The following is a 27,658-nucleotide window of genomic DNA, read 5'->3' on the forward strand; positions in this document are numbered from 1 at the left end:
TTTTTTTTTTTTTTTTTTTTTTAAGCAAAATGTAAAGTTAAGTTTCAGTTTGCTCAATGTAATTAAAAATTGATTGTGGAGGATGATGTTTTTGATTTTTCTTCTTTCCTTGTGGAAATCAGTTGTGGTGAATATTTTCTTTGTTTGACATGTTTCTAGCAACTCTGTACATAAACAGATTTATACTGTATGGTAACTTGAGTTTAATGCATTGGAAAATGGGAACTAGCTGCTTTTAGTATTGAAATATGTTAAATATATCTGAAGAATCATCCAAAGAGTGTGGATGAGGATGTTTAACAATACTAAAAAGGCACTTACTTGGTTTTCATCAATGTATTTGGCTGTCAACTCAGTTACTGGAAAGATAAAACCCTTTCCAAAATCTTCGTAAGCCAGGGAAGAATTATGCACATTTACATAAAGAATCGAGGGGAAGGATAGGTTAATTAACTTGTCACGAGTTGTACAGGACATCTAACCTGTCTGGTATTAGAACCAAGGTTTCTTGTGACCCAAGTGAGTATACTCTCCAGGTGACCATCCTGCCTTCCCTTTTCACATTTTTTCATCTCCTCTCTCTGCTACTGCCTGTTCCAAACTGCTGACACATTGAAAGAACTCTTCTTTAAAAAAACCAAACCAAACCAAAAGTTTCATCTATTTGGTTATCCTTTACAGAGAAACAGAAATAACTTGCTTAGGTAACGTGGGATACAATTTCTACAGAGGTTTTATGTTTCAGTTTCTTGACTGACTAGTTAAGGTGGAGGTGTGTTTTAGCACTTAAAATTGAAATTATTTCAGATGGAGGTAGCAAAATTTTGTTTCCAGAGAATGCAGACATGTTTCCAGTTATTTCAAGAAATGGTGTGATAAGGACATAAATAATGTATTTACTTCTCAAATGATTGGTAGGATGGTAAGAACCATCAGGATTTCTTTTGAGCATTTTAAAGTCTTTTTAACTGCTTAGTTGTTGTAGTTCTGGATAACTGAAAACAGGCCTCTGGATCCAGTCACCTCAGCTCTATATCTTGAGCTTCAGTGAGATGCTTGATGTCCCTTTTCTGTAGTTCCCTAAAATATATTTGTTGCGATACAGTTAACTTACAGTTTTGTCACACACCTCAACTCCGATGACTCTTACCACTGTCCTATAGGTTTGCTTGGGCTGATTGCCTAAATATTTGTGAACTGATTATGGCTACAAGATATCTAAGTTCCCTTTAGCACTTTAAAATTTCATTGCAGACTTTGCATATTCAAAATGGATTTATAAGGTCTCTTCAGGTTGAGGTTGCTATTTAATAGTTGTGAGTTACTTATGGCATACTTTAAAATGCAGATATTTTTGTCTAATTAAATAACTTTTCCAGCTCATTAATAGCATTAGGTTGAGGAGACTATTTTAAAAAGGTATTTTTCTATGTAAAAAAAAATTTCTCAAAATTCCTTTACTCTACGAGGTTAAGACTGCTAATATGTACTCTTAGATACATGTATCAATATGAATTGTAGTTAAGAATTTGTAGTCAATTTATCATTTTACTATCACTGGATTTTAATTGAATTGTCATGTCATTTATTATATATTAATGCATAATAAGTGGTGGTAATTCTCCATGCTAATGTTCCAGCCAAGTTAGTTAAACTATAACTCTCTTTCTCCTTACTCAAGCCTGAGCTCAGCTTGTTTTTTAAATAAACTGAGCTGCTTTCATTATAGTTTTTCTTTGTCTGAAATGCTCATGAGGCAGAAATTTTCCCTGTTAATATTAATGATCAGAACATTTCTTTTTAGTCTGTGTCTCGTACTATGCTCTTTTTTCTATCTGAGCTGGTTTTGCTTTGAATTTGTTTATATTGTGGGCTTCCACTTTTATAATATACTGCTTTCATAGTGCTAGGCTTTAAAAAACTCCATAGCATGGGGCTGGGGCCGGGAATTGCCACGCGTAACTGAAAAAATTTCTTTCTTTGTACATTTTGGGTGATTGAGAGACTGGCATTACCTTAGTGTATCTTCCTTGGTTTTCCCCTCTGGAGAGCAGTTTTATCCTTTAAAACCTTGCCATTCTTAAGGATCCTGAAACCAAATTGTCCTTGTCATATGTGTCATTATTGACTCCTTCTATAAAATGGCTTCAGAGCAGTGTACATGTTCAGGAAAAGTTGAAAGAGTATTGTGGGCTCTCTTCAAGTGCCTTCTGGAGCCTGATGGATATGCTTAGTGCTGTGGCAGTTATGTAGGTATTCAGGAAAAAGGGTTCTATCACAGAGCATCAGGTATTTGTTTTCCTTTAATCACCTTGTGAAAAAATAATTTCATTATTTATGAAGTTTCTAAAGCACCTATACTACAGAGCAACCTAGAACACTTGAAAAAGAAACTGATATTAAATTCTGCTTTTAATTAGAGTGAAAAAAGATTGCAAACTTCAGGTGTTTTTTTAAAAAAAAATCCCAGTTGTACACTTCTCATATGTATCTGTGGCTTCATACTTATAAAAAGCATTTATTATCTGTGTTTGTGAATAGTATTTCTCCACATAACTCATACTCTAGCAATAATAATACATGTCTACCATGAAAATCTTATATTGTATTGTATATGCTGTAGCCGGTGTTGCTCATTTTTTCCAGACACCACTCAAACTTCCCATCCTTGAATTGAAAATAATTCTCTTGCAGTCTTTGAAATGCAATTCAACAATTGAACAGAGTGAAACAGTTTCAAAAAGTTAAAAACACAGCTGAGTGTTTGGAGGCAGTAGTTGTTTGTAACTACTTAAGCTTCTTATTTTTCAAAAGATGCAATTAACATCAAATGTTGTTCCTCAGTATGAGAAGGCACGTCTCAAGGCAGGTATACATAGCTAATTTATCTATGCATTCACATTTTTCATAGGCTTATTCTGGAATAATTTGTGGCAAATGAAGCAAATGGTGCATGAAGCTTTCTTCCATCAAAGAGGAATTGTTTCACTGATAAGTAGATAAATATTTCAAATATCAGGATCCTGTGCTTTTAACTGGATAAAGGGTGCTGTATGTTTCAAAACAAAACCAAGAACCAGCACATGCAAATAAATCCAAGCATGCCCCAAACACCTAAGTTTTCTGAGAGAGCAAGGGGAAAAAAACCAGAAAATACTTTTAATCTAGCCCCATCGATTTATTCCACTGGTACAGTTGACTTATATTAGAGTGTTTCTTAGAATAATATAGTGTGCTGTGGTCTTGGGTTTTGTTGTAGTTTTTATTTTCCTCTATGAGGAAAGGTATACCAATTTGGGTTGCAGAATCCTGTTCCTTGCTTGCTCTGCAGTTTTTGTTTGAACAGTGCAAAGTTTATATGTATAGAACATACAGATCTATACAAAGTTACTCTTCTCGCTATTGATATGGATAGAACTGCATACAGTTGAAGAAAATAAGTGCAGAAAAATCAGTGAGAAAATTACATGGTAATAGTAGCCCTGAGAAATACTTAGATTTTTATAGTAGCACTTGACTGCATTTGTTTTCTTGAAATGTTTGTGCTTAGTCAAAATCTCATTGGTGTCAAACAGGTTAAGTGGTTGAAGGACTTTGTAGTAGTAAGTCTTTTGGAGTGTACTAAAATCAGTTTTACAAACTACTGCAAGTTGGGTTTTTGGTGTTGGTTTTTTAAATAAATGTGTACAATATAAATAAGTATTTTTGTGAAGCAATAGTTTAGTCCTTCTTGCATTAATAATTAAGGATTGTGTGGTGCCAGGTTTGGGGTTTTTTTTGGTTTTTTGCCACGTATGGATACATTGTGAGTTTTTATTACTGTTTTTTCACATTGTAAAGCAAATAAAATATTATAAGATTGTTCACAGAATCGTAAAGCAACAAAAGGACCTCAGGAGATCATCTAGTCCAACCCCCCTGCTAAAGCAGGCTCACCTAGAGCATGCTACACAGGACTTCATCCAGGCGGGCTTTGAATATCTCCAGAGAAGGAGACTCCACAACCTCCCTGGGCAGCGTATCAGCCACTCCTCCCAGTTTTGTGTCATCAGCGAACTTGCTGAGGGTACACTCTATCCCCTCATCCAGGTCATTGATGAACAAGTTGAACAAGACCGGGCCGAGTACCGAGCCCTGGGGAACTCCGCTAGCTACCGGCCTCCAACTGGACTCTGCCCCGCCGATCAGAACTCTCTGGGCCCTGTCATTCAGCCAGTTCCGAATCCACCTCACTGTCCACTCATCCAACCCATACTTCGTGAGCTTCCTTATGAGGAATAATAAAAGCTCAGATACGTGGGTACTTGATACAGCAACAAGAAAGCAAAAAAAATTATCAGTAGCTGGGAGAAATAGGATGATGCGAATATTTACTCTTAATCAACATTTGAGAATAGAAGTTTGTTTAAAAATATACTTACAAATGGGTTTGTATAATTTGCCTGCTGCATTTTTAATGAACATTGACAGCAGCCTTTAAACCAGCAAAGTTATTTCTATCCTGATCGAGGTAAAAGCCAAGAAGTGACCAAAATGCTACGTTAAATGAGTGACAATATTATAAGGAAAATAATGGCAGTCGATCTATTAATTAATTTATTTATTTTACCAGTATGAATCGGATGAACAAGAAAAAAGTGCATATCAAGAGTATGATAGTGACAGTGATGTACCTGAAGAGTTGAAAAGAGATTATGTGGATGAACAGACAGGAGATGCCCCTGTGAAAAGGTAAGTAGACTGTCTGAGTTCTTGGTCTCATTTGCATGCTTTTCATCTGTGTACTCTAATTAGTTCATTTTCTGTTTAGTCTATACAACAATAGAATAATAATCAAATAATCTTTATGCTACCTGCACTGTTAGAAAGGCTCAGCACTTAGATCTCTGGAAGGGGGAGGAATGTTAAACTGCTTATCATTATTGCAGAAAGAAACTTTGGAAAGCAAGATTTTGAAGGAGGATAAAGGCTCTTGAAGCAGGAAGTAGAAAATTGATCAGCAAGCTTTAGTTGTTAACTGAAGGTTCTTCTACAACTGCTGTTGTGCATACGTATAATTTCTGTGGTGTCAGAAGCAGTTGTTTGCAGACAAATGGCTTGACGCTTGGGCTTCTGCTTTTGAAGAACAAAAGTAAGCATTTACAGATTAAAAAAAAAATTCTGTGGCTTGAAGGTAGTAATTTTTAATTTTAAATTCTGCCAATTTTAAGAATATATACACACAGACACACACACAAATATACATATTATATTTTGATGAATATATATATAAATATTTTATTTATATATACTCATTTAACAAAAGCCAACTATATAGCCTTTAAAAGGATCTGGAATACAAATTTCTCTCTACTTAGGTGTCCATTCAGACTTTGTGAAATTCTGGTTGAAAGGGATCTGTAAGGATCATCAAGTCCAACTCCCTGCTTCTTGCAGGACTACAATTTATGAAAAATGTCTTTTTAGTTTCACCTTCCTCAAAATTATTTCCATTCCAGATAGTCGTTTTCAGCTGTAGCCTTACTAGTCTGCCCTGTTTTGCTGTAATTTGCATTGTTTTCATCTCCTTTACTTCATCAACTATAAACTTGAGTCAGAATGGATAAAATGATTGCTGAGGCCAGGCAGAGATCTGCAGAACTCAAGCCTTGGACTACAACTCAGAAGTTCCTTTCTCTAGGACAATGTAATGTAAATTAGGCCAGGCTTCTCTCTTTAAACGTTAGCATAACCCAGTTATGCTTTGGCATAAATAAAATACTGCACTGGAAGACATAATGTCATGTGAAAGAAGGGGAGGAAGGATTTCTTTTCTACTAGATTTTATTTTTATGTCCTTGAATATAATAGGCAGTCACATTTGGTGTATTTTGTTTTGTTTTCTTTAAAGTGTTTCTCGAGAAACTCTGAGGAGCAGAAAAAGATCAGATTATAACCTCAATAAAGTGAATGCACCTATCTTAACAAACACTACGCTGAATGTAATCAGGCTTGTTGGTATGTAGAACAATTATAGTTTTTCATATGTGTTTTTTATTTTAATGCAATCCTTTGGATTATAGCAAATATCTTAAATGAATTTTAAGGCTTTTGAAAGTATACCTAGTTGGGATCCATACCCACTCTTTGAAAATATTAATAAAATAGGAACAAAGCACTAAACCAAAATTATTTTTTAAAATTAAATAGACAAATTTGGTTATATCTCATGAGCTATTTTTACTTTGAAGATTCATCTGCATGCATATATTGATTTTATCCAATAGTAGTGGATTATCTGTCTAAAAGATTGAATGTGTAAAAACAGTGTAGGTAGAAAGGAAATAGTTTAACGTTTTATGTTGATAAAGTGTCTTGGTGAATTAAATGCTTCATTTTAAAGTAGTATAGTTACAAAAGTAAGAACACAGTGTAAGAGTAGGTGGAGCTGTAGTTCTAGTTTTCCAATTTTACATAAGGAGTCCTTATATTTGTGGATTCTGGCCATAACCCCAAACATTATTTGCAAAGCTCACATATATTCTTTTTCCCCCTTCTGGAATTACATTTAATTTTCAGTATTTCTGCTGTTGGAGGTGTTTTATATTGCTTCTGTAATGACTGATAATAGCATTATTTGGAACATGGAGTTGGAAAGGGACCTCCTGTAGTCCCTGCTACAGGAAGACGTGTCATTTAGTACTGCCTGTAAACATGCTTGTTTTGAGCTCCAGGTTAAGAATACTTCTGTTTTGTTCCCACCACCCTATCTAGTAGGAATTCTATTCCAGCAGCCTTATCAACTTCATGGTTGGGAAGAAAAAAAAAAAATCCACCTGTTTTCTGGCCACTTGATCTTATGCCAAAATAAACTTCTAGGTTTAACAGATCGTCTTGTTCTTTGATGCATACTGCCCTGCTGTTTTTACAGAAAGCAATCCTATTTCTTCTCAATCTTTGATTTGCTAAACTAAGCGTGCCAAGTTTTCTTGTATCCTCTGTTTATCTGCCAGAAGCTTAAGTCCCCTCCTTTCTTACCAGTTCTTTTTCTGCTCTTGTTATAGATTTATCAAAATCATGTGCAATACTTTGGATGAGATCTCACTGCATTGTGTCACTGTTGTGTCGCAGTGTCCTGGTCACAAGTTGACTCCCTTTTGCACTTCTTTTGGATTTCTTACAGCTTCCTTGTACTGGCAGTTTAGTCCATCTGTAATGAGCTTGTACAGCCAGCAGGTCCTTCACTTTCCCAGTTTTTTTCCAAGGGATGAGCTGCTAGTTTATAGTAGAAAGATGCATGTTTTTAATTAATTGGTCCCTAAATGCATGGCTTTACATTTTGTACTACTGAATTTCATCCAGTTTCTGTTACAGCAGTCATTAAGGTCCTCTAGTTCTTCCTGTACATTATGTCAGTCCTTTTCTGTTTTGATGGTGCCTCCTTATTTTTTTCCATTATCACGGTCTTATTTTCATGCCAGTTATTAATGAAAATAGAAAAGAAGAGGCCAGTTGCTGGGTACTCCACTAGCAGCTTTTCCAGATATCCCTTCTCAACACACTCCATTCTGTCTTCTCTTTTATTAAATCCTTACTCATTTAAAAAACTCTAGCTTCACTTGTATGCTGTGTGATATTGGTAAATTAATACATTGACTGCATCTTAATTTTGCTCCGTCTTTCTGCTTCTGTCACTTCCATACTTTCTTCAAAACTTTAGAACTGAAGTCCTGCATCCTACAAATTAAAGCAGTGGATCAATAGTAGCTTGGATGAATATTTTCCCTCTTCTTGAATATGTTTTTATTTGCTGTTTTTCAGTTGTAGGGGTACAACCCATGCCTTGACTGTTTATTTCATATACAGACTGTTACACTGATTACCAGACTGGTGATGGCGTAGCCGTTTTTAATTATGTCCCAATTCCTTCGCTCCTGTAGTTTGGCTGTTTTAAGAACTTTTCTGGGTCATTCTCAGAGTGCCTGAAAGTGGCCGGTTCTATTAGTCACTCTGTTCCCCTTCTCCTCATTTTTTCTCAGTGTCAGTATCATTGTCCCCAGTAAAAACCAAGGTAAAACCGTTCATTCTTGCTTGTGGGCTGTCTTGTCTACAATTTCTGTCCTGTCACGGCCCCCCGGTTTGGTTTGCTTTTGTTAGTCTTCTGTAATTAGAAAACTCCTGATTTTCACCATCTTTGGAAAATTTTGGTTTGGAAAGACTTTTGGTATTTCTAGCTCTTAATATAACTTCCTGAGCGTATAGGTCTGGTTTTCCCCTTTATCCTTGTCCTAGCCATTCTTTCCTTCTAGTTTCTTTGCAGTTTCTCATGTTTCCAATACGCAATGAACCCGTCTCACTTTTACTTTAATTTGTATCTTTTTTTGAGGAATACCTACTATTTGGTATCATAAATGAAAGTGGGTTTTGCACTGTGTTTCTGTTAGAGGTAAACTGCATATTACAGCTCTGCCACAGAAGCTGAAAATGCCTTCATCTTTTGTCATGACTTCTGGCCTTAGCATACAAGTATTTCTCTCAGTTCTTCCAGACAGCATCCTCAGGGGCATCAGGCACATTTCTTTAACTGAGAGTTAATGGCTACAGAAACAAGAAACAAGTAAGATACCACCATTTGGCCAGACTATCTGATTTATTAGTTTTTCTTCCCTTCTTGTCTCCCCTCTTGTCTCTTGAATCATCCCTATAAAATGTGTGCCCGTTTTTGCCAGGCAGATTTGGCTGGGTGTGATGCTGGGTTGTAGGAGATCCAGGTTTGATCCAGTCCTCTGGATTATCCCCCTGTAGACAGAAGTGCCATGGAGTGTGCCTGTCTTTTAACCACAGTCTGTGCTAATGCCATGGAAGGCTCCAGTTTGTCTCACAGTCTCAGATGTTGGCTAGGAACTGCCGTAGTACTTAACCCTAATTTCAAGGAGTGTATAACTGAGCTGGTTGTCTAGGATCCCTTCGTTATCAATGGAGAATTGTAGGTAACTCCAGAAGATGATCTGGTTTCTTGGCTGTCCTGGATGTCTTTGCCTGCATGTCATTGCATAGATATCTTAGCGCTTTTCTTCGGGAGCTGCTTGCCCTTTGTGCAGAAGATCTAGACAGCCAGTGGGGGCTAAGGGTCTAGTTTTTACATAAGGTTGGACAAAATGAATTGCATATGCAAGACCAGTGATGTGGCATCTCAGAAAATAAGCAGGGGCCTAATGTAGTACAGGGGACACTATCGATACGTCCTATCTACAGAAAGCCTGTACTCTTTTAAAAAGTTCTGTTCCTTGAAAATAAGGCTCTATTTAAGAGACAATTGGTTTGGTAGCAGTAATGTGAGATTAAGCAGATTTTGCCCCTGCTACATTTCATCATTGATACTCCTGCCTCCTGTATGTTGCATCAGTGTGACTTTTGACAGATCTAGATCAGCTCCCTGACCTTAGTCAAAAACAAATCATAAAAGAAACAAGGTTTAAAAAGGGAAGTGTGGAATGAGATGAAGATGCAGGTTTAAATTGCCTGATCAAGTAACAGAAGTTGTTGCCTCAGTTTTTAGGATGGGGTGTTAAGCAAGCAGTAGTCCTCATTGAATGGGTATAACAGTGCTCATAACATGTTTTGAACGAGTTGTGTGTGTGCTGTGTGCTTTGTATGGAGGCTAGATGAATAAAACAAAGTGTAGCTTCATGTATATAAACTACATAAATGAGTTGCTACGTATAACTGAAGTGAGAGCTGCTATAACTTCGTTTAATTTGAATTTCAAGTGAATGGTTCAATTTATCTGGTTTTCCCTCAAGGTTATAAGTCAGGTAATTATTTCTCTGTTTCCAGTATAAAGTAACCATTAGATTAATTCATAAAGTTAATTTTTTCCTATCAAGCTGTTGTATGTTGACTTAAAATATAAAGGAAGAAAGAACCTGTGTTAAATTCGTATAGAATATTTTGACCTAGGTTCTATACATCAACAAGAGTAATTAATGGCTATGCCATTGTATATGTTGCTTGGGCAAGTTCTTATTTTAATTAATATCATTCTTTAAATAATAGCATTTAATGCTTTTTTTTGCCTCATTTTTGCTTTTGTTGTGAGTCATTTTTGGAAAGAAACTCTTCGATTTTCTTGGTTTAAAACCAATTAACTTTTAAGAAAATAATAATGGCGATGGCAAATCTCACAGCAGAAATCCTGTAGCTGAAGTAAGTGATTGGTCACATAGCATAGAACCTCATGGAACTTAAAAAAAACCCAAATCATAAAGTATTTAAAAATTACGTCACTACAATGGGCTTTTCACTTTTTCCTTCAAAGTGACACTTTAGCTCCTAATGTATGTCATAGGAAGCTGCATATTTGGAATTGTGAAGTTCCCTAGGAAATTATTTTACTGATGACCATAGATACATTAAAACTTAAATATGTGTTATTCAGGAGGTTGTGTATTTATTTACCTTTTTGATTTTAGTGGTCAGTTTTATATAGATTAGTCTGATAGGGAGTACTCTACTTATTTTCCTTAAGGACAAAAGAAGTGTTGGAAATACTACTTCAAAAGAAACCTGGGAAATGTCTGGCACTTTTAGCTATTAACAGAGAGGCTCTAGAAAGCCAAGCTACTTAAAGTTGTTGAAACTCTAAGTGGTGTTTTCAAGTATTTCTGGAAGTTTCTAGCATGACATGGGTTTGGGCTGTTAGTGCTCTTTGGAAGTGTTGTCATATACCCCTTTTCACCCAAAGTAGGAACTTCAGTGCAACTACGTAACAATGTATAGAAGTTAAAAAGTTGGCATCCTGCTAGAGAGAGCAACTGGGAGGAAATGTTCTTGGAACACTTGTTGTGTCAAGATGCTGAGTGATGTAGTAATAGAGAAATGTTCTTGGCATCAGAAGATTTTTATAGGGACAATACTTGGGCAGTGTGCAGTGTATAGCCCTTTGGAAGAGCATAAGATACTGCCTGAGGATTACCTTGAATATTCATGCCAACTGCACAGATATTTGGAAATCTGACCCCCCAGAATGTGACACATCACCCTTATACAGCATATGGGTTGCAGGCGAGTTTAAAAATGTGTTTATCACAGTGGAAAAAATCAGCTTGTGGTAATACAGAATATTCAGATAGCACATATGGAGGTGACAGCTGCTTTGATAAGGGTACCATGCTTTCCCAAACATCTGAAAATTTCCATATTGGGCTGTGCTAGAATTAGCTGCATTTGGTTTTCCTTTTTGGAGGACAAATAGAATTTTTAAATCTGCTTTTCATTTGTTCATAATGCTGTAGATCAAAACATTGATAATTAAGCATAGAATTGACAATTGGGCTAAATTGCCAAATATTAAGTGTTGCAACCTGTGTCAGATCTCCAAAAATAACAAAATATATGCTTGTGTAGCAAACTGGGACACAGATGCATAGTATTCAAGCAGGGAGTCTAAGCTAGATAGAAACCTGGAAAGTAGCAATGTCAGGTTATTGCTTGATTCTTACCATACTGCAATATCATCTTGCCATGTATGTAGCTGTATCGTATATTTGTCAAATTAATGTTATTTTTACTGACCTGCACAAGTAATTGCTTTTAAAAATTCAAATAACTCCCCCTGGCACTAACAGCTACTTTTGTTTCTCTGTTACTCATTTTCTTTGCATAAAACATTTTTCTGTATCGATTAGTAAATTACTTTGCTGGGCACAGCATTAACTTGAAAACAGTGTTGCTGACTACAGGAAAAAGAAATTATTTTAGCACCCTCTTATAATTTTTTCCAACCTGTTACATCAAAACATGTCTGGAATGTGACAATTTGTTAAATGATCTGCTATATCCTACATGCTGGGTGGACTGCTCTTACATTTTGGTTCAAAAATTGCTGTCTGTTACTGTAATAAACCAATGCTTATTATAGATTCTTCATGCTTTTAAGATGCTAATAGGGCAAGCAGTATGTCAGTTTTGAGCTAGCCAGCAGGAAATGTAAGATATCAGCTATATTGGGGGTTTCATTAAGTATGGTTCTTGTATGACTCGATGAAAAGAGCCATGCCCTATGCTGGAAAACAAAATAACTAAAAACTATAGGCCCTGTGAACTAGACCTGAGGGAAAAACTTATTTCTGAGTCCAAATCCTATGATCAGTTTGACTCAGCTAACATACAGATGAAGTTTCTGATGTTTTTTAATTTTAACAAATTTTTATATTCCCAAGTTAAATGCATAACAACAGAAAACAGGAAGGAAGAGAAGGAATTATTCTTCTCAATGGATGTGCAGGGTCCCAGCATCCTCTGTTTCTCTCAGCCTGTCCCTCTAGAAACATTTCAAACATACATCTTAAAACCATTTGGGTTTCTTATCCAAGGATAAAAAGGAAGGAGAGCAGGAAATGCTGTGTTGCTGATGTGAAACACATTATTCCTAAAGTTGTTGGATGAAATCCAATCTCGGGCATATAATTTTCATACTGTGCTTTCCTATTGCTTGAAAAGTATCCATATGTGCATATATAAACACATACAAATGCATAAAATCTTCAGTGGCTCTATGTATCATTTGCTAGAGACTACTTTAGGGGTTTATTATTTTTTGGCTAAATGAAGCTGAAACTTGTAGAGGATCGAGAAAGTTGTATATTTTGAATTTGGTACCAGAAGGCCAAAAACGGCTCAAGATATTTTGATATGGTTTAACATCCACATTTGGAGAAGTCTTGAGGCATTTATGGTGTCTTAGTCATGATATTTAGCTTTGTTTTTAAACATCCTAATCTCTAAAATACTACTATGTTGTTCTTAATATTCAAGGCTAAATAATAAACTTTGTAAAGCTGGTTTTGAGTTTGTCAAACTCAGGGCTGTCTGTGTAGCTCTTATGCTGAGGAAACTGATCTTCTCTATTTAATTTTTAAGGGAAGTACATGCAAATGATGAATATTCTGAAACCAATTGCATTTGATGTGATCCACTTCATGTCCCAGCTCTTCGATTACTATCTGTATGCAGTCTATACGTTTTTTGGCCGAAATGACACGGTAGGTAGAAATGTTATTCGTTTCCAAGTACCACTGTACACACAGAATGAGAATACAGAGGAGATCTTGTTACTTAAAATACTACCTAATATGTAATCTCCAGAAAAATTAGTGGCAACAGAATAGATTTGAATGCAGGAGTAAGAAAAGGCTGATTAGATCAGCAGTAAGGGGAATAAGCACTAGGGGAGCATCATTATCACTGGGACATGAATCCTATTATGTTTTGAATAGATTCTGTACTCTTTTCCCAGCAGTGTTTTGAAAGGGAGGAAAGACAACATGAAATACCTAAAAGTAGTGGCAGAAATTGGGAGCAAAGGAGCAGTCTGCAGAAGGAGGGTGGTGGTTTGGAGCCTAGAGAGTATGAGTTGATTTAATTTTCCTATATATATTTCTCTAACTTAGATAAGAATAGCAAAAGGAGAAAGGGGCCATGAAAGTTAAGTAGCAACTCAGGTTTAAGTGGTTTGAAACTCTTTCAGATCTAGTATTCTTCTGTCAAACTAATTGCATTAATGAAAACAGGTTTTTTGAGTGATCTTGTAGTTGAAATAAATGCTTGTTGGCAATGTCTTTACATAACATAGATCAACTTCCAACACAATTGTCTCAAAGCATTTATGAAAAGCTGCGTGTAAAAACAATCTTCTCCTCTCTTGGCCCCTAAAATACTCCACAAGTAATATCGTGGGCTTCCAAATTCATCATCATCTGTTGGCAAATTGTAATAGATTTTCAGACTCAGCATATGGTTCTAAATGGTTTTGAGCTGTTCTCTTTGGCAGGACAAATGTATTTGCAATTTGTTTGTGTTTAGAAGACGTGTGGGGTTTTGGGTTTTGTTTTATTTTGGTTTTTGTTAAGATAATTGATTTCCATTGGCTTAGTCAGCTTCTCTGGTATTCACATTGTGTTGCATTTATTTTTATTTTTTTTGCACCTCCCGTTTTGTGTTTTTAAAGCTCATACTGAGTTCCTCACTCTCTACTTCTAACAGAGAACAGCACAGTGCTAGGCAGGTAAACATTACAGCAGATGGGTGGTAAAATTGTGATGTTTTTGTAGTGTGCCTAATTTTTGTTTTGACAGATGATTTTCCATGGGAAACATAATGCTTACAAAGGGTCTATGAATGTAATAAACCCTCTTGTAATGCTGCTTAAATGTCCTCACTCCCCATAATGTTTGTAAACCTTTAGAAGGTAGAGATGGGTGACGGTATGTGATTTAGACCACTGAGAGAGACCACAAAACAGCATCAAAAGGGATTCTAAAAAGTATGCTGGTAATACAACTTCCTTAAGTGGTTGAAATTCCTTGTGAATATTGTGCTTATGTGGAGTTAATCACTCTCCTTATGTGTATATTAATTGTACAGAGTTCATTGCCAGTTCAGTGAAAACCAAGGATTTTAAATATACATGTTGAGTTCTATGTTCGGTCACGATGCTAAGTCATTGCGCTTTCCAGAGCTCTTTAGAGTGGTTATTCTATGTAGTCAGTATTTGGCTTTCTTCACTGTCAAAAGTTGCACACCACCGTAACCAGAATTGCTCTTTCAAAACCTTTTTAATTTGTGGTATGCAAGACTGCTTTTCTTCCTCATCTCAAATTATAGAGCAACCTAACATGAAATTAAAAGGAATTCCCCATATTTAATATCTACTCACTAAAGTGTAAGACATTCATGAACATGCCACAGAATAGTCTTCCTTAGCAGAATAAATTTGAGGTGAGTTTTCATTTTTTTTTGACGAGACATAATAATTTGTAAACCAATGGCTATTCTTATAGAAAACACTATTTTTTTTTTCTTTTTTAAACTGTAAGAGGTTATGTAGAATTGGTGATGACTAAAGTGATTCTGTAAATTCTCCAATGCTCTGCTTACTAGCCTTACTAGGTCATCAATTTGTGGGATTTAAATATCTACCAATCTGCATATAGAAATAGCAAAAACTTCAGCAAAGCAGTTATACTGGTGAGTGACGTGTTCTGTGTGAAGTGATGTGTAGTTTTGATGATCCAGGTGCAAATTTCTTAAAATGAAATTTAATGGCTGAAACTTGCAAATACATTTTTAATACATATTTTTTTTTTCCTTTAAGCAGGGTATTTTTTTCTGTTTGTTCTTACCTGAACAGAGAGAATAGCCAGTCTTGAATTTGCAGTCGTTATGGCCATGTATTGAAAAACTACTATATGATCATGTTAAGGAGGAAGAAAAGAGAATTAAGGGTGTGCTTCTTAAAGGAGAAAAAAAGTTATTTTCTTTTTAAATACCTGAAAAATCAAAGGCAGTTCAGAACTGATATTTCTATAGTAAAAATGTGAAGAAAAATAAAAAAATGGTTTTTTGTAAAAAAGCTTACTTTACCCGTGGAAAAACAAAGGCCTGAGCACTTCCGTTTATCAAAAGTGGACACTAGGATAGCGATTTATGTCTCCTACATCAGGTTCTAGATTTCAGCAGAGTGTACTTCCAGTGGGAATTCAGCTCAGATGTAAATTTTCATTGAATGCATAGGACTATTGGGGCAGATGGGCATCTCAAGTCAGAAACATTAGATGGGGACTTAAAATATACCTTTTTGTATTTAACAGGAGCGGATGGGATGATATGAACTTGAACACTTCCTTCCCTGATTTAGTGCATTGAAAGGAAGTCTAATAATACAATGTACAACAGTGCTCTAAATATTGTTCTGTAAATTGACTTTTGGTGTAAATCACATACCAGAACTGTATTCAAATACTTTCAGATTCTTGACATAAGTGTGTGTTTCTTAGCTGTCCCATTTCCACTTCCTTTGTTGTGTTAGTTTGTTCTTTTTTTTTTTTTTTTTAATTGGAAGGAGAAGATAAGTAGCTACATTAATTACACATGTCAAATCAGATCCTCAGTTGGTATAATTCATCGCATTTACCAGGAAATCAGTGTAGTTAGATTGGTTTATCCCAGCTGAACATCTGCCCCATAATACTTCTGAGCTGTGAACATGAAGATGGCATATTTCTTAGGTGGATCTTTATAAGCGTTTACTTAACGCTTATCTTTTTATATATCTGTTTTATAAAGATCAGTGGATATAATTTTACATATGCAAGTTAGATATTTAATAAGGAATTACAAGAAATGTTATAGCTTGAGAGAGAAGTCAAGACCATTGGGCTTGCGTGTTGTGTGCAAGCAAGTCTCAGTGGGGGCATTGTGTTGCACCATTCTGGGCTCATTGCCCAAATGAGACCTGCACCCAAATGCAGTATTATAACAATAAAGGATACTGGTTGTTTATTGGTATGAATGGTAAGCTGTCATCTTCATGAAAGGCACTCGGGTCATTCTTCACACCAGTGCAGTGTTGAGTGCCGTGACCTCTGTTGATTTTCTTTTCATTCTGTATGGTTGTGATTATGTGCTAAAACTTGAATGTAAGTAAATTGTAGCTAGTGTTTACAAACCGAAGTTTTGCTGTATCACTGTAAAGTTTAAACCAACGGGGTTTCCTTTCCCAACTTAAATAGAAGGTATTTCTTCCAGTTTGAATCAACAGGGCTGGGCCTCAGTAGCAGCAGATTACGCACCACACTGAACAGAATCCAGGAGAGTCTGATTGATCTGGTAAGTACCGGGATTTTGTTAATGCTCAGTGGAATCGAGGTCTTTGTAGGAAATTTAGGAATTGTATTTCATCGTGGCTTTCTGTTTTTCATCTCTCTTCATATTCAGTGTCTGTAATGACAAAGGCTTAATTTCATGGTGTATGTGATTAGATATCATTATTGTATGAAATCACTTGTTTCTAATATACAACAAAACTAGTTTAATAGCTTTTGCTAGAGGTAACAACAGATCTTTTTAAATCTTATAATGTATTATAGGTCATGTAATAAAGAGAGACAGTCCAGTATTCTCCTTATTAAATGAGACATTTTATGAAAACAAACAAACAAACAAACAAAAACCAAAATCCAAACCAACACAATAGATTACTCATTTTTCTTTAGTAAAAGAACAGCAAACCAGTAAGCCATCCTGAAAACTGTTCACCTTACAAGGTAATAGAAGGAGTATACAAAGTCCTTTAAGTAATTTCTGAATTGTGGGGAACTTTCCCTGATGTATTTTATAGATTATATTCTATTGGCCACTTCATGAGTTATTTTCAAAATGTGAAAAGTAAATATGGTGCTTGTGTCACACTTGTAGTAGATTACTGTTCTTCATATCACATTACAAAGGATAAACAGGTGACTTCAGGTAGATTTTGTGGATTCACCTAAGCAGAAGAGTTTATGAAGAAATGTTGCTAAGAACTATGCAAAAATGGAAATTTGTAGTTCTTTTAGATCTAAATATAAAACACCTCAAACATTATGAAGAAATTTCCTAAGAGTATCATAAAAGGCTTGTGTAGTAATTAATAGCATGGATGCTGCAGGAAGGATTTATTAGAAGACAGATGCTCTAATCTGACTGTCACAAGGACTTGCCACTCCACAGAATTGTACTTGATGCCTTTTTAATTCCTTGAAGCATTATGTTGAATCCTCTGTTCTTCCAGAGAAGCTTCTTAAAGGGTTTTGGGGCCATTTCTTATAGAGTCAGTAGAGGGAGCATGAGATAACTAATAACTTCAGGCCTCTATAAAACAGAAAAAGGGTAGTTATGTTGGTATTCATGGCAGTGTATTCAGAAAGAAGAAATTAATTCTAGGAGGATATTGCAAATGAATCAGTGAAAGATTATGGAAAAATGGCAAGTTATGGAATTAATTTTTTAAACTTACTCTGTAGTCACAGTTCCTGACAGTGCTTTACAGTCTTGAATTTTTTTTATCAGTCAAAATAATTTTTAAAAAATCATTTCTAGGAGGAAATGGGAAAAATGACAAGTCTTCTTTATCTTCCTCAGTCATTTAACAACACTGTTACAGATAAAGTTAGTGTTAATTGAAATTAAAAGCTATGTTCCAGGTAAGATTCGAAAGGACAAAGAAATCTCATCTAACTACTATTAACTTAAAGGCATTCCATGAGGTTTATTAATATCTTATGAACTTATGCTGGTCTTATGCTAGAAATGGAAATTTTTCACTTTTTGATTCATGAGGAAAAGTCTTCTGGGTATTTTTATTGTCTGCTTATTTTTAAAGAGTTTATGAAAGTCGAGATTAATCCTTACAATGTCATAAAATGGGTATTTCTCATGATTGTATGGACTATTCTGGACTGCTCTCAAAATTCTCCTCTCTTCTCTTAGATTATTGTAAATTGCTTTCTGAAAATATTCATATTTGTGTTGTGGGGTTCAGTCTCATGGCCTGTTGAGGATTGTGATTTTTTGCATTGTCTTCTATTCATGGTAACTTTATTAAGGACTATCATTTATGTTGCATTTCAGTTCCTGATGGCAGCGTCTTTCAATATTTTATTTTCATGAAGATAGTTTGAATCTGATAGTTCTGAACCTGTGACTAAGACTCTGCCAGAATTACACGTAGATGAGAATAGTTCCTCTAATGTGTCAGTGCCTGTGAAGGTTGAGCTCTATGATCTATGTCAAGACTATTTAGTAATCTAGACTGGATTGTTCCTAGCTTTCCTCTTGGACTTTGTCCATTCCTTTTTTGAGATACCCAGTGGATGGAGGCCTATTTATTCTGTATTTATTGTTAGGTGAAAGAGGAATAGTTGGAGGGTTTAGAGGCCATCTCCTCCAGCTTTTTCTAGACTTTCTGTAGTTCCTGTTCGGGACTGAATTAGTGCTATCTAATTTATATCAGATAGCTTTTAGGATACTACTTTTGTTATTCAGCTGAATTTTGAGCTTCTTCTGTGAAGGAAAAAGCAAAGTGGAAGGAGCAGAGTAAAGCCAAGTTGCTCTGACATTCTTTCTTGCATCTTTGAGAACCGAGAATTTTGAGTGTCGAAGTCTATTGGAGGCATTCCCAATAGGACCTCATGGAGCTGCTTAGTTCTAAGTTTATACTTCCCTATTACTAAAATGCAAGAAGTGCATGGCTTTTTAATATATACTGTATTTGCAGTATACTCACCATACTTGAGACAGAAGTACTGTCCTGGTTTTCAGCTGGACCACTGAGAGAGAGAGTTGGGTTTCTGACTCACGTTCACTGGGCAGAAAGGCTGCAGCAATTTAAAGCGCTTCCTCTCCTCTTCCCTGCGTCCCTCCTCGTGCATCACATACCCTCTGCTTCTGCTGGAGGGTCCTTGTCCCCTCTAAGCAGTACTCAACTATAGCTGAATTGCTTTTCCTCTGTTTCACAATCAATACTTCAGAGCAAAGCCAACTGTACTTTATAAATGGCAGCAAGTCCACCTGGAGTTTAGATTAATGTTTTAGACTGTGAACAGGAAATAGCTGAGGTATGAACATGCGTTCAGTCATGTTAATGTCACCACAGGGCAATAATGTGACAACTCAGCTGTGATACCTATTACTCAATGTCCATATGCTGCTCCTACACTGAAATGTATAATACTATAATAAACATTACAGTAAACAAAAACCCCCAAAGAATAACCCCCAAGCCTCACCACTTCAGTTGGAAGTAAAAGTGCCCCTCCTTCTTGTATTTATGATACAAAAACATGTTTGTAATTTGAATGTTTCTTTAATTTGAATGTTTTGTATGATGTAATCAAAATTACAATGATGAAGGGACTTTATGATGACAGTGATGAACAGACTTAAATCTTTATAAGATTGAGCAAGCATGTTCTTTAGGCACTTCTGCTTTAAATATTCTTCCTATTTAAAACTGTTATACTAATAACGAGGTTTTGTCCAGCTATGGCTTTTGTTAATCTCTGCACTGCCAATACTAGTATTGGTTTAAGTATGGGCTGAAATTTTGTCAATGTATAAATGAACTAGGTTTAGTTAAAAAATAGATAAAAGGGGCCTACCGATTAGCGAAACTGTTTTTATTTAGTAAATTATGTGGAAGTGTGCTGGGAGCTTACAGTGATTCAATAACCAGTTTGCTGTGTCTAAGCTACTTGACTTTGCCTTAAGGAAATACTTGTAGGCTAACTCAAAAGTATAAAAAATACAAGCACTTGGAGTATTTGGTTTAAAGTAGATTGGGGTTCAGTTTCATTTCTGAGCGGTAAGAGAACAATATGACTTTCAAAAATGTATTTGACTATGTTGTACTGAACTTCATATGTGTATCTGAATTTCATATTCAGGCCTTTCCACATCTAGAACAAAATAGCTTCAGTACAGACTTCTGCTATGCAGCAGCATCAGAGCTAATAATTTGGATCCTCCAGAAATAGCACTCTGCAAGCTGTGTTTCATTCATACCAGCAGGATGTATTAAAAGGAAAACACAGAAAGAGAAGAGTGAAAAGGGGATGAAGAAGTGCTATTGTTTCAGCCTCACTTATAATGCTAAGGTGCGGTTTTGATTAGGCCAAACACATCGAAACAAGTGCTTGTTTCTGAGCTGCCTATGTCTCCTCACTGACAGTTCCCTTGAGTGGGATACGTAGAGGTACCTACACGCATTCGGTCCTTGTGTTTGTCATTTCTAACAGGAATGTGTTTTTGCAACAGTAATGATGTTCATATTAGTCCACTGAGACCAGTAAGACCCCAGGTAGGTACGAGGCATCAGTCAGATTGATGTGATCTATGATAATTGGTGATTCACAAGGGAAGTTTCTACTTCTAATTCCTTGCTTTATCTGTCTCTAAGCAGCTTCCTTATCTTCACAAAATGTAACTTAGTCATGGTACTGCCATTACATAGATGTTGTTGGTGAATGTCCTTTGTATGCAAATAGCTGCCTTGAGTGATAGTGCTGCTTCCAAAAGTGAGATTTTGGGGGCAAATAACCATGAAATACTCATAAATACTTCATTGCATACTGGCTTGCTCCAGTAAAACCGAGATTTAGAAAGAAATTTGTTAGCGTTACTGTGCCTTACAGCAGTAGAAACTAAATCACTGCAGTAAAGTATATAAGCATTGCAATGTCTAGAAGAGTAGATGGAAGAAATCACTGGTATAAAGAAGTATCAGTTAATGTATATGAGATTCTGTCTTTACTTTAGCTTTTGGGCTCTTTCCCCATAAAGTATATATCTTTTGGCAGAGACAGTAGGTTAGAGATTGATGGTGCAGAGATGGAAAATGTAGATTTTTCAGCTGTACAAATAAGATAAGGAATAACAGGAGGAACAATTTTTTTCTTCATGCCTCAATTTCCAACCCGTTTTGGCTTTGACCCTTTGATGCTGTGGAATGGTATGGTTCAGTTACGTTAGTCCCAGTTCTGGAAACAAACAGTTTAGTTTTACTTAAAATGTCACAGCACACTCCTGCATGACTTAGTGTGGACATGTACCCTGTTATCTCCCTGTTTGGCAAACCAGTGGCATGCTCTGGAGAGTTGAGGCTGTGGAATTTGTTACTTGATGTGGCAGTGCCTAGCACAGGATGCTGCTCCTAGAAGACATAGCTAAGCTCCTCACTGAAACGATAGCTGTGAGCTGTGATTCTTGGTGAGGTTATGTTTGGTCAGAGATAATTTCTGCAACTTTTACAATCCTTGCTTGATCTCCTGCTCCTTCAAAGGGAAAAAAAGCCTGACACAAAAAAAAAAAAAAAAAAAGAGACAATTGGTTTTTTTTTTCTTCCTCTCTCTGAAAAGATTTGTACAACACACATAATGACAATGTTTAAGGTGTTGTGTGAATTGCTTGTCAAGGGAAGAGAACTCTGTGTATACAAAGGAAAGTTCTGAAATGATAAGCATTTTGAAAATATGCTAGGACTTCTGCAGCTGTTTTACTTCCTCACATTATTCATCTAGAGCTCTTCATACAACGTTTGTTTGTTTGACTGCGTTACCCAAGAGGACTGGAATGATTTACTGAAGTTTTCTAGCTTATTTCTTTGAATAATTTTTCTGGCTTTTGGCAATTGTTTTGTCTCTCTTTGGGCAGTCACTGAGCCATCTCTTTTTAGTCACTTCAGACTCTTCTTGCTGGGCACCCAAAACTTGGGCTGATTCTTAGTCCCAGAGGAGTGCAAGTATCCGCAGAATTGCAGCTAAGCACCTGGGAACTGGCAGCAGCTCCTCCTGAAAATCTTTGGATAAGAAAAATGCTGCAGTAAAAATGTGTGTGACTGGACCAGATTGGCTTACATGTTTTTGTAAGGTAGTGGTTCAGGTTCCCAGGGGTGTGGCAGTGGGCGTGCTTTTCTGTGGAGGCTCATTAGATATTTAGCTTTTAAAGCATAGTTAATGACTCATTTTCTTGGTTGTCTATCAGCATACAGGGATTCCTGATAGAGGCCTTGTTGCATTAGGCTATACATGATAGTAAATAAACTTGCTAACTTTTGGTAATTTTTAATGCAAAAAGTCTGCCTTTGAACACTAAGAAATAAGTGAAATTCAAAGATCCAAGAAGTTTCTGTGCAAATCTTATTGAAGCTTGTTACTGAAGTCAGTGGGACAGAGCCAACTGAAGTTTGGGGCATACTTGTTTTGTGACAAAAATCATGGAAGATCCACACTCTTGAAATCCACAATCTTGAAACCTCATGTCTACTGCGAGGCAATGCCGGGGCTGGTGCAAAGTACATGCACTGTAAGTCTTGGCAAGCTTGGGGATCCCTTGCATGGCACTTCATAATGCGGTAAGGGTATCGCTTGCCTGAAGAGGATTGTAAATAAATAGAAAAATTATTCTGTTTTCTCAAGATATTTTGTTGTTTAGTTTTTAATGATCTGTTCTCTTAAAGTGTGTTGAGTGGTGATCATTGTAGTAGCTTACGTTGTTTACATTTTATTTAATTTCCTAAGGGCTGAGTGAAGATTAGCTGCTCTGTAAGCTTTGTGCTCCTCAGCAAGAAAATACTAATCCTTCAACTTAAAAGGTAGTAGGAGTATTGAAAAGGAGTATTTTTGAACCTTAGCACATTTACATCATATTCAAAAAGCACTGTTACCCTTGGATGCAATGTGCTTTCACAATTGGCTTTACCTGTAATTTTCAGCATGAGGTTTCAACACGTATTAGGGATGAGTAAGTTTAAGGGGGAGGGAAAAAAATCTGACTTGTTGCTTTCAGTACACTACTTATAATAAAAAATTCTTGTATATTAAGGAACTACTTGGAGTTAGTTGAGGTATTTTCAGACAGCCTTTGAATACCATAAGGGGTTATGCTTTCTTTGATCAGTGTTTATTTTCTTGTACTCTGTGCTCATGATACTGCAGAAACTATCAATTACAGTTTCATAAACAGATGATAGAGCTATCCTGTCTTAGGTAAACATCTAGGTCCAGTCTGCTTTTCCGTCTCCATCAGCACACATAAAGTTCTTGGTAACAGTGTTGGTAAGACAGAGCTGCTGTAGACTGTTCAACTGCCAAAACCTTCTCAGATAGCCTGATTTTTTTCCATGCCTTTCAAACACCTCTTGTTTCTTTACGATCAGGATTTCTTCAGTACCATTTAGAGGTATTTTCATTTGCTCATAGGACAATCAAAACTGAAATTGTTCCTATTGTGTATGTATATTAAATCAAAACAATTCTAGAACTAAAGCCTTATGCAAAAAGTATTAGGTCAGGAGAAGCTCAGTTTTAAAAGATTACTGGTTATTAGTGTGATCTGCAGAACTCTGTGTGCTGGGGACAAGTTGTGGGGTTTACTGTTTTTTGTTTAAAGTAGTGGAAGTGGATGTTTATAATTACCTCTCAACTATCTCCACCATAAATGGCAGATAATCAGTTATTTTGGTCATAAGTTCTGTTGGATAACTGAAATAAATACCTGTTTCTCAGCTCACGATGAGATCAGGCCTTTTAAAAATATCTCTATTGCAAATTGCATGTAAAACTTTTGACTTAGATAATTAGCTTAGGTAGTTTATACTTCTGATGTAGGTAATTAGTTTATAGTCTCTTCTTCCCCTAAGATGGAAGGCTTAACAGGGGTTTGCCACTGGGTTCAGCCAAGCTATTGAAAGGAAAATGTTCTCGTGTTACAGACGACTTTTTTTTTGAGGAAGAGATTGAAGGAGAGGCTTGTTCCTTACGCAGATAGATTTATTTTTTTTTTCTTCCTATTCACTAAAGAATTTCTTCTTGGGAGTAAACAATTAAATGCTAAAAATACCCAGCAATTAATCAAACAGTATCACCCTCACACTTACTTGATACCTGTTATTTGGTAATACATGCCTTTCTGTTGTAAAAATTGTTCCAGATGAAATTTAATTCAAAGATAGGTATTGCATAAAGATACACCCCAAAGCACACACTATAGCTTATACTACATTATTAGCAACCCTTAAGTGGGTAAAGCAGTCATAAGCCTGCTTTAAGACTTCTGTATCCTGATATTGCCAGGCCTTTATAGCAAAGCAACTTTTATAAATAATTGCTAGTTGCGTATGCCAGTCGTGTAGCATTAGAAAACTCAGTTCTTTTCCTATGACAGTATGAGGGAGTTAGACTAAGACTAGAGAAAACTGAATAGATAAGACCTGCTGTAAGGTATCTGCTCGGAATGCTGGTTAACCTGTACTGCTGTACCTGCTACAGTTGATTTGTTCAGACAAGTTTGGTGCTTTTGGTGAAGTCTTTGGGGTTTTTTTGTTTGGTTGGGTTTTTTTTAAAACACAATGGGTTTTTTCCTGTTTGGCAAGGAAGGAGAAAAGTATCTTGTAGTTTGCATCAGTTCCATGTGTACCTTGAAATTATTTTATCAAATCTGTATTTTGCCCAGTTTGCTTACAAGGATTTTATGTGGGCTGTAATATGTTGTAGATATATCACAGTTCTGCTCTGTCAGCAAGACCTGCTACTCTGACGCAGAAAGAAGCTAAGCCAATTTGTTCTGCTTTGGCATTGGTGTCTGCATGCTTGATGCTGGGTGCTACAATATGGCCTCAGTGTAACTTGACATTTCTTGAAATTAAAGTTGGGCTGGCTGCTATTTAATTTCCTGGCTTCCACTCTCCTCGTCCTCGTTCACTTGAGATTGGCATTGTTTTGCCTACTTTTAGTTTTATGGAACTTTACCTGTTCTCTATGGGGATTCAAAGGGAATCTCTGACAACAGAGGTTGTCTTGCAGATTTTCTTAAATTACTGGAAGGGTTAACTCTAGCAAGTCCAGTCCATTGCAAAACACCTGATTTCTTTAAATATTCTGTAGCCGTTTTTCCTGTTCCAGCCTGAATGTTTTGCCCCTTTAATGCTGCTTTCAGTCATTTGATCATTTCTGTTAATGAAGGCTGGAGAAAAAAACATATGCAGCACTGAAACCCTTTCTTGTGCTTTTCTTGGGGATTGGCACACTGGCTGTTTCCTTGGGCTTCTTTTTTTCTATTCAACATGCGTTTGCAGTGCCTGCTTTTTAGAAGAAGTCAGAATCAAACACCCATACTGTGTTTGGCCAGTATATTTGAACCAGGGTTTGACTCCCTGGTTGAACCGCAGCGTGTCTTTGATTTAGCCAGTTTTCTCAAGTACATTTGTGTCTTCAGGTGCAACAGTTTTGACATTTAAAAGGTTCACAAGTTATTTACCTTCATGGGAAGCAGGCAGGTAGAAAAAAAGTTGTTTAAAATGTATCTCGATACTGAAGAAACAGACAACTTTGAAGTGTGATAAATACAAAATTAAGTCTTTATCATATCTGTTTTTTACATAATTTGTAATTAGTCTTTGAAAGAAACCTTAAATCTTTAACACTGGCACTCTGCCTCCAGCTCTGTGGCTGTCTCTCCTAAGAATAGAGAATTGGTTGGTGGGCTGTGGGTTTGGGTTTTTTGTCATGTGTAAACATTTCAGAGCTGCTCACTTTTTCGGTTTGGTTTGGGTTTTTTGATAGTGACATGAAGTGAAAAAGGAAATGAAAAGGTAGATAAAGAGTGGATATTGATAGTTAATCAATGGTGTCTTTGGCTCCGTTAATATTTTTAAAGGAATTGACCATACGCTTAGATGATGAGATGCTACTGCCTATGTGCACTATGCTTGTGGATGTGCTAGCTAGGTATCTTCAGAGCTACCTGAAAGAGGTCACGTGAGTTTTAGCAAATACCCAGGCCTTTTGGCTTGCTTATCCATTCTGATAGACTCAGCAGAATGCAAACTTCACGGTACTGTGAAATGTCTGGCTGGTTTAATTGCAAATGTATCTGGCTCAATGTGAACGCAGCAAAGAAAATTCATTTTTCAGATAACATAGTGATGTGGCTAGCCTTTATAAACTTCCCCATGCTTGGTGCAACTTTATGGGATAGCATTTACCATAAGCTTGTTTTAGAAGCTTTATCTTCTGCTCATTGATCTATTTCTGTGAGATCCTTTAGCGCTACAAATGATGTGTTGATGGTATTGCTCAGTCAGCATCTTTGTTTTTAACATGAGAATTTCTGTGGGGATTCTTCAAGGCTCCCTGCTTTATGCACTTTCTGCTTCTGTAACCTATTACAATTTTTTTTTTTTTTTTAGAAGTCTGAAGATACTTTTCTCATCCTTGATAGTGAGAGCTCAACTTCCCTGGTCTGCACTTTGTTCCGTCTGCTGTAGCTCATTTTATGTTTGTGTTTGACATCTTTGGGAGACATAGAACTGAAAGAGCCTTTCGGAGTTAGCAAATCCAACTCCCTGTTACCTTGGGCTGTCACATCACAGGAGGCAACTGTCATCTAAAATCCAAGATGGTTGAAGTGGAACTTATGATCTTTTTGTCCCTCCACACCTCAAACCATTTTTAACAGCTTGGACACTATTGTCTTCCTGGTTGTCTTATATTCTTAATGTCACTTTTGGCTTGGCTTTCATCCAAGCAATAAACACATCCTAGGTCTGCTTTGTCTATGGCAGCAAAGGTTTGATCTTTTTGCTCATTCTGTATCACTTAAATTTTCACCTTACTCATTTTGACATCCATTTTTGCCTATCCTGCCTTAAATTATTGCAATATAACCACAATGGGTCTGTCAGATATTTTGCTACCAGAATAACCTCCCTGTTGTTTTTCCCCCTTTCACCTGATCATCAGTGCAGTACCTTTTCTCTTGGCTTTTCAAGGTCTACAATGCATATTCTTCTTGTCTCAATCCTGATACTTAGAATGAGTTAGACCACCACTTAGTTCCATTGATGTTTCTAGTGCTCACTGCTCTCCTTTTCTTCTTAGGCAAAACTGTCTGAAAAACATGTGAATAACAATTATTCATAGAATCATAGAATCATAGAATCACTTTGGTTGGAAAAGACCTTTGAGATCATTGAGTCCAACCTTTAACCTAACCCTGACATCCCACCACTAAACCATGTCCCTAAGCACCTCATCTATCCTTCTTTTAAATACCTCTAGTGATGAGGACTCTACCACCTCCCTGGGCAGCCCAGTCCAGAGCCTGACAACCTTTCGGTGAAGAAGTTTTTCCTAATATCTAGCCTAAACCTGCCCTGGCACAGCTTCAAACCATTCCCCCTTGTCCTATCATCTGTTACCAGGGCGAAGAGGCTGACCCCCACCTCCCTACAGCCTCCTTTCAGGTAGTTGTAGAGGGTGATCAGGTCTCCCCTCAGCCTCCTCTTCTCCAGACTAAATAACCC

General features: G+C 36.5%; 1 protein-coding gene across 1 annotated transcript in view; it reads left to right on the forward strand.

Annotated features, from left to right (window-relative positions):
* VPS50 (VPS50 subunit of EARP/GARPII complex) overlaps positions 1 to 27,658 on the forward strand; it is a gene marked incomplete at its 5' end in the record, with an annotated part of 100,849 nt that overhangs the window by 59,192 nt on the left and 13,999 nt on the right. Inside the window, 4 exon segments of the mRNA XM_035896985.1 lie at positions 4,613 to 4,731; positions 5,891 to 5,997; positions 12,901 to 13,022; positions 16,567 to 16,647. Coding sequence (XP_035752878.1) covers positions 4,613 to 4,731; positions 5,891 to 5,997; positions 12,901 to 13,022; positions 16,567 to 16,647 — 429 coding nt within the window.

Source organism: Egretta garzetta, unplaced genomic scaffold (genome assembly GCF_000687185.1).
Source record: "Egretta garzetta isolate BGI_Z169 unplaced genomic scaffold, ASM68718v1 scaffold30, whole genome shotgun sequence".
Taxonomy (NCBI): Eukaryota; Metazoa; Chordata; class Aves; order Pelecaniformes; family Ardeidae; genus Egretta; species Egretta garzetta.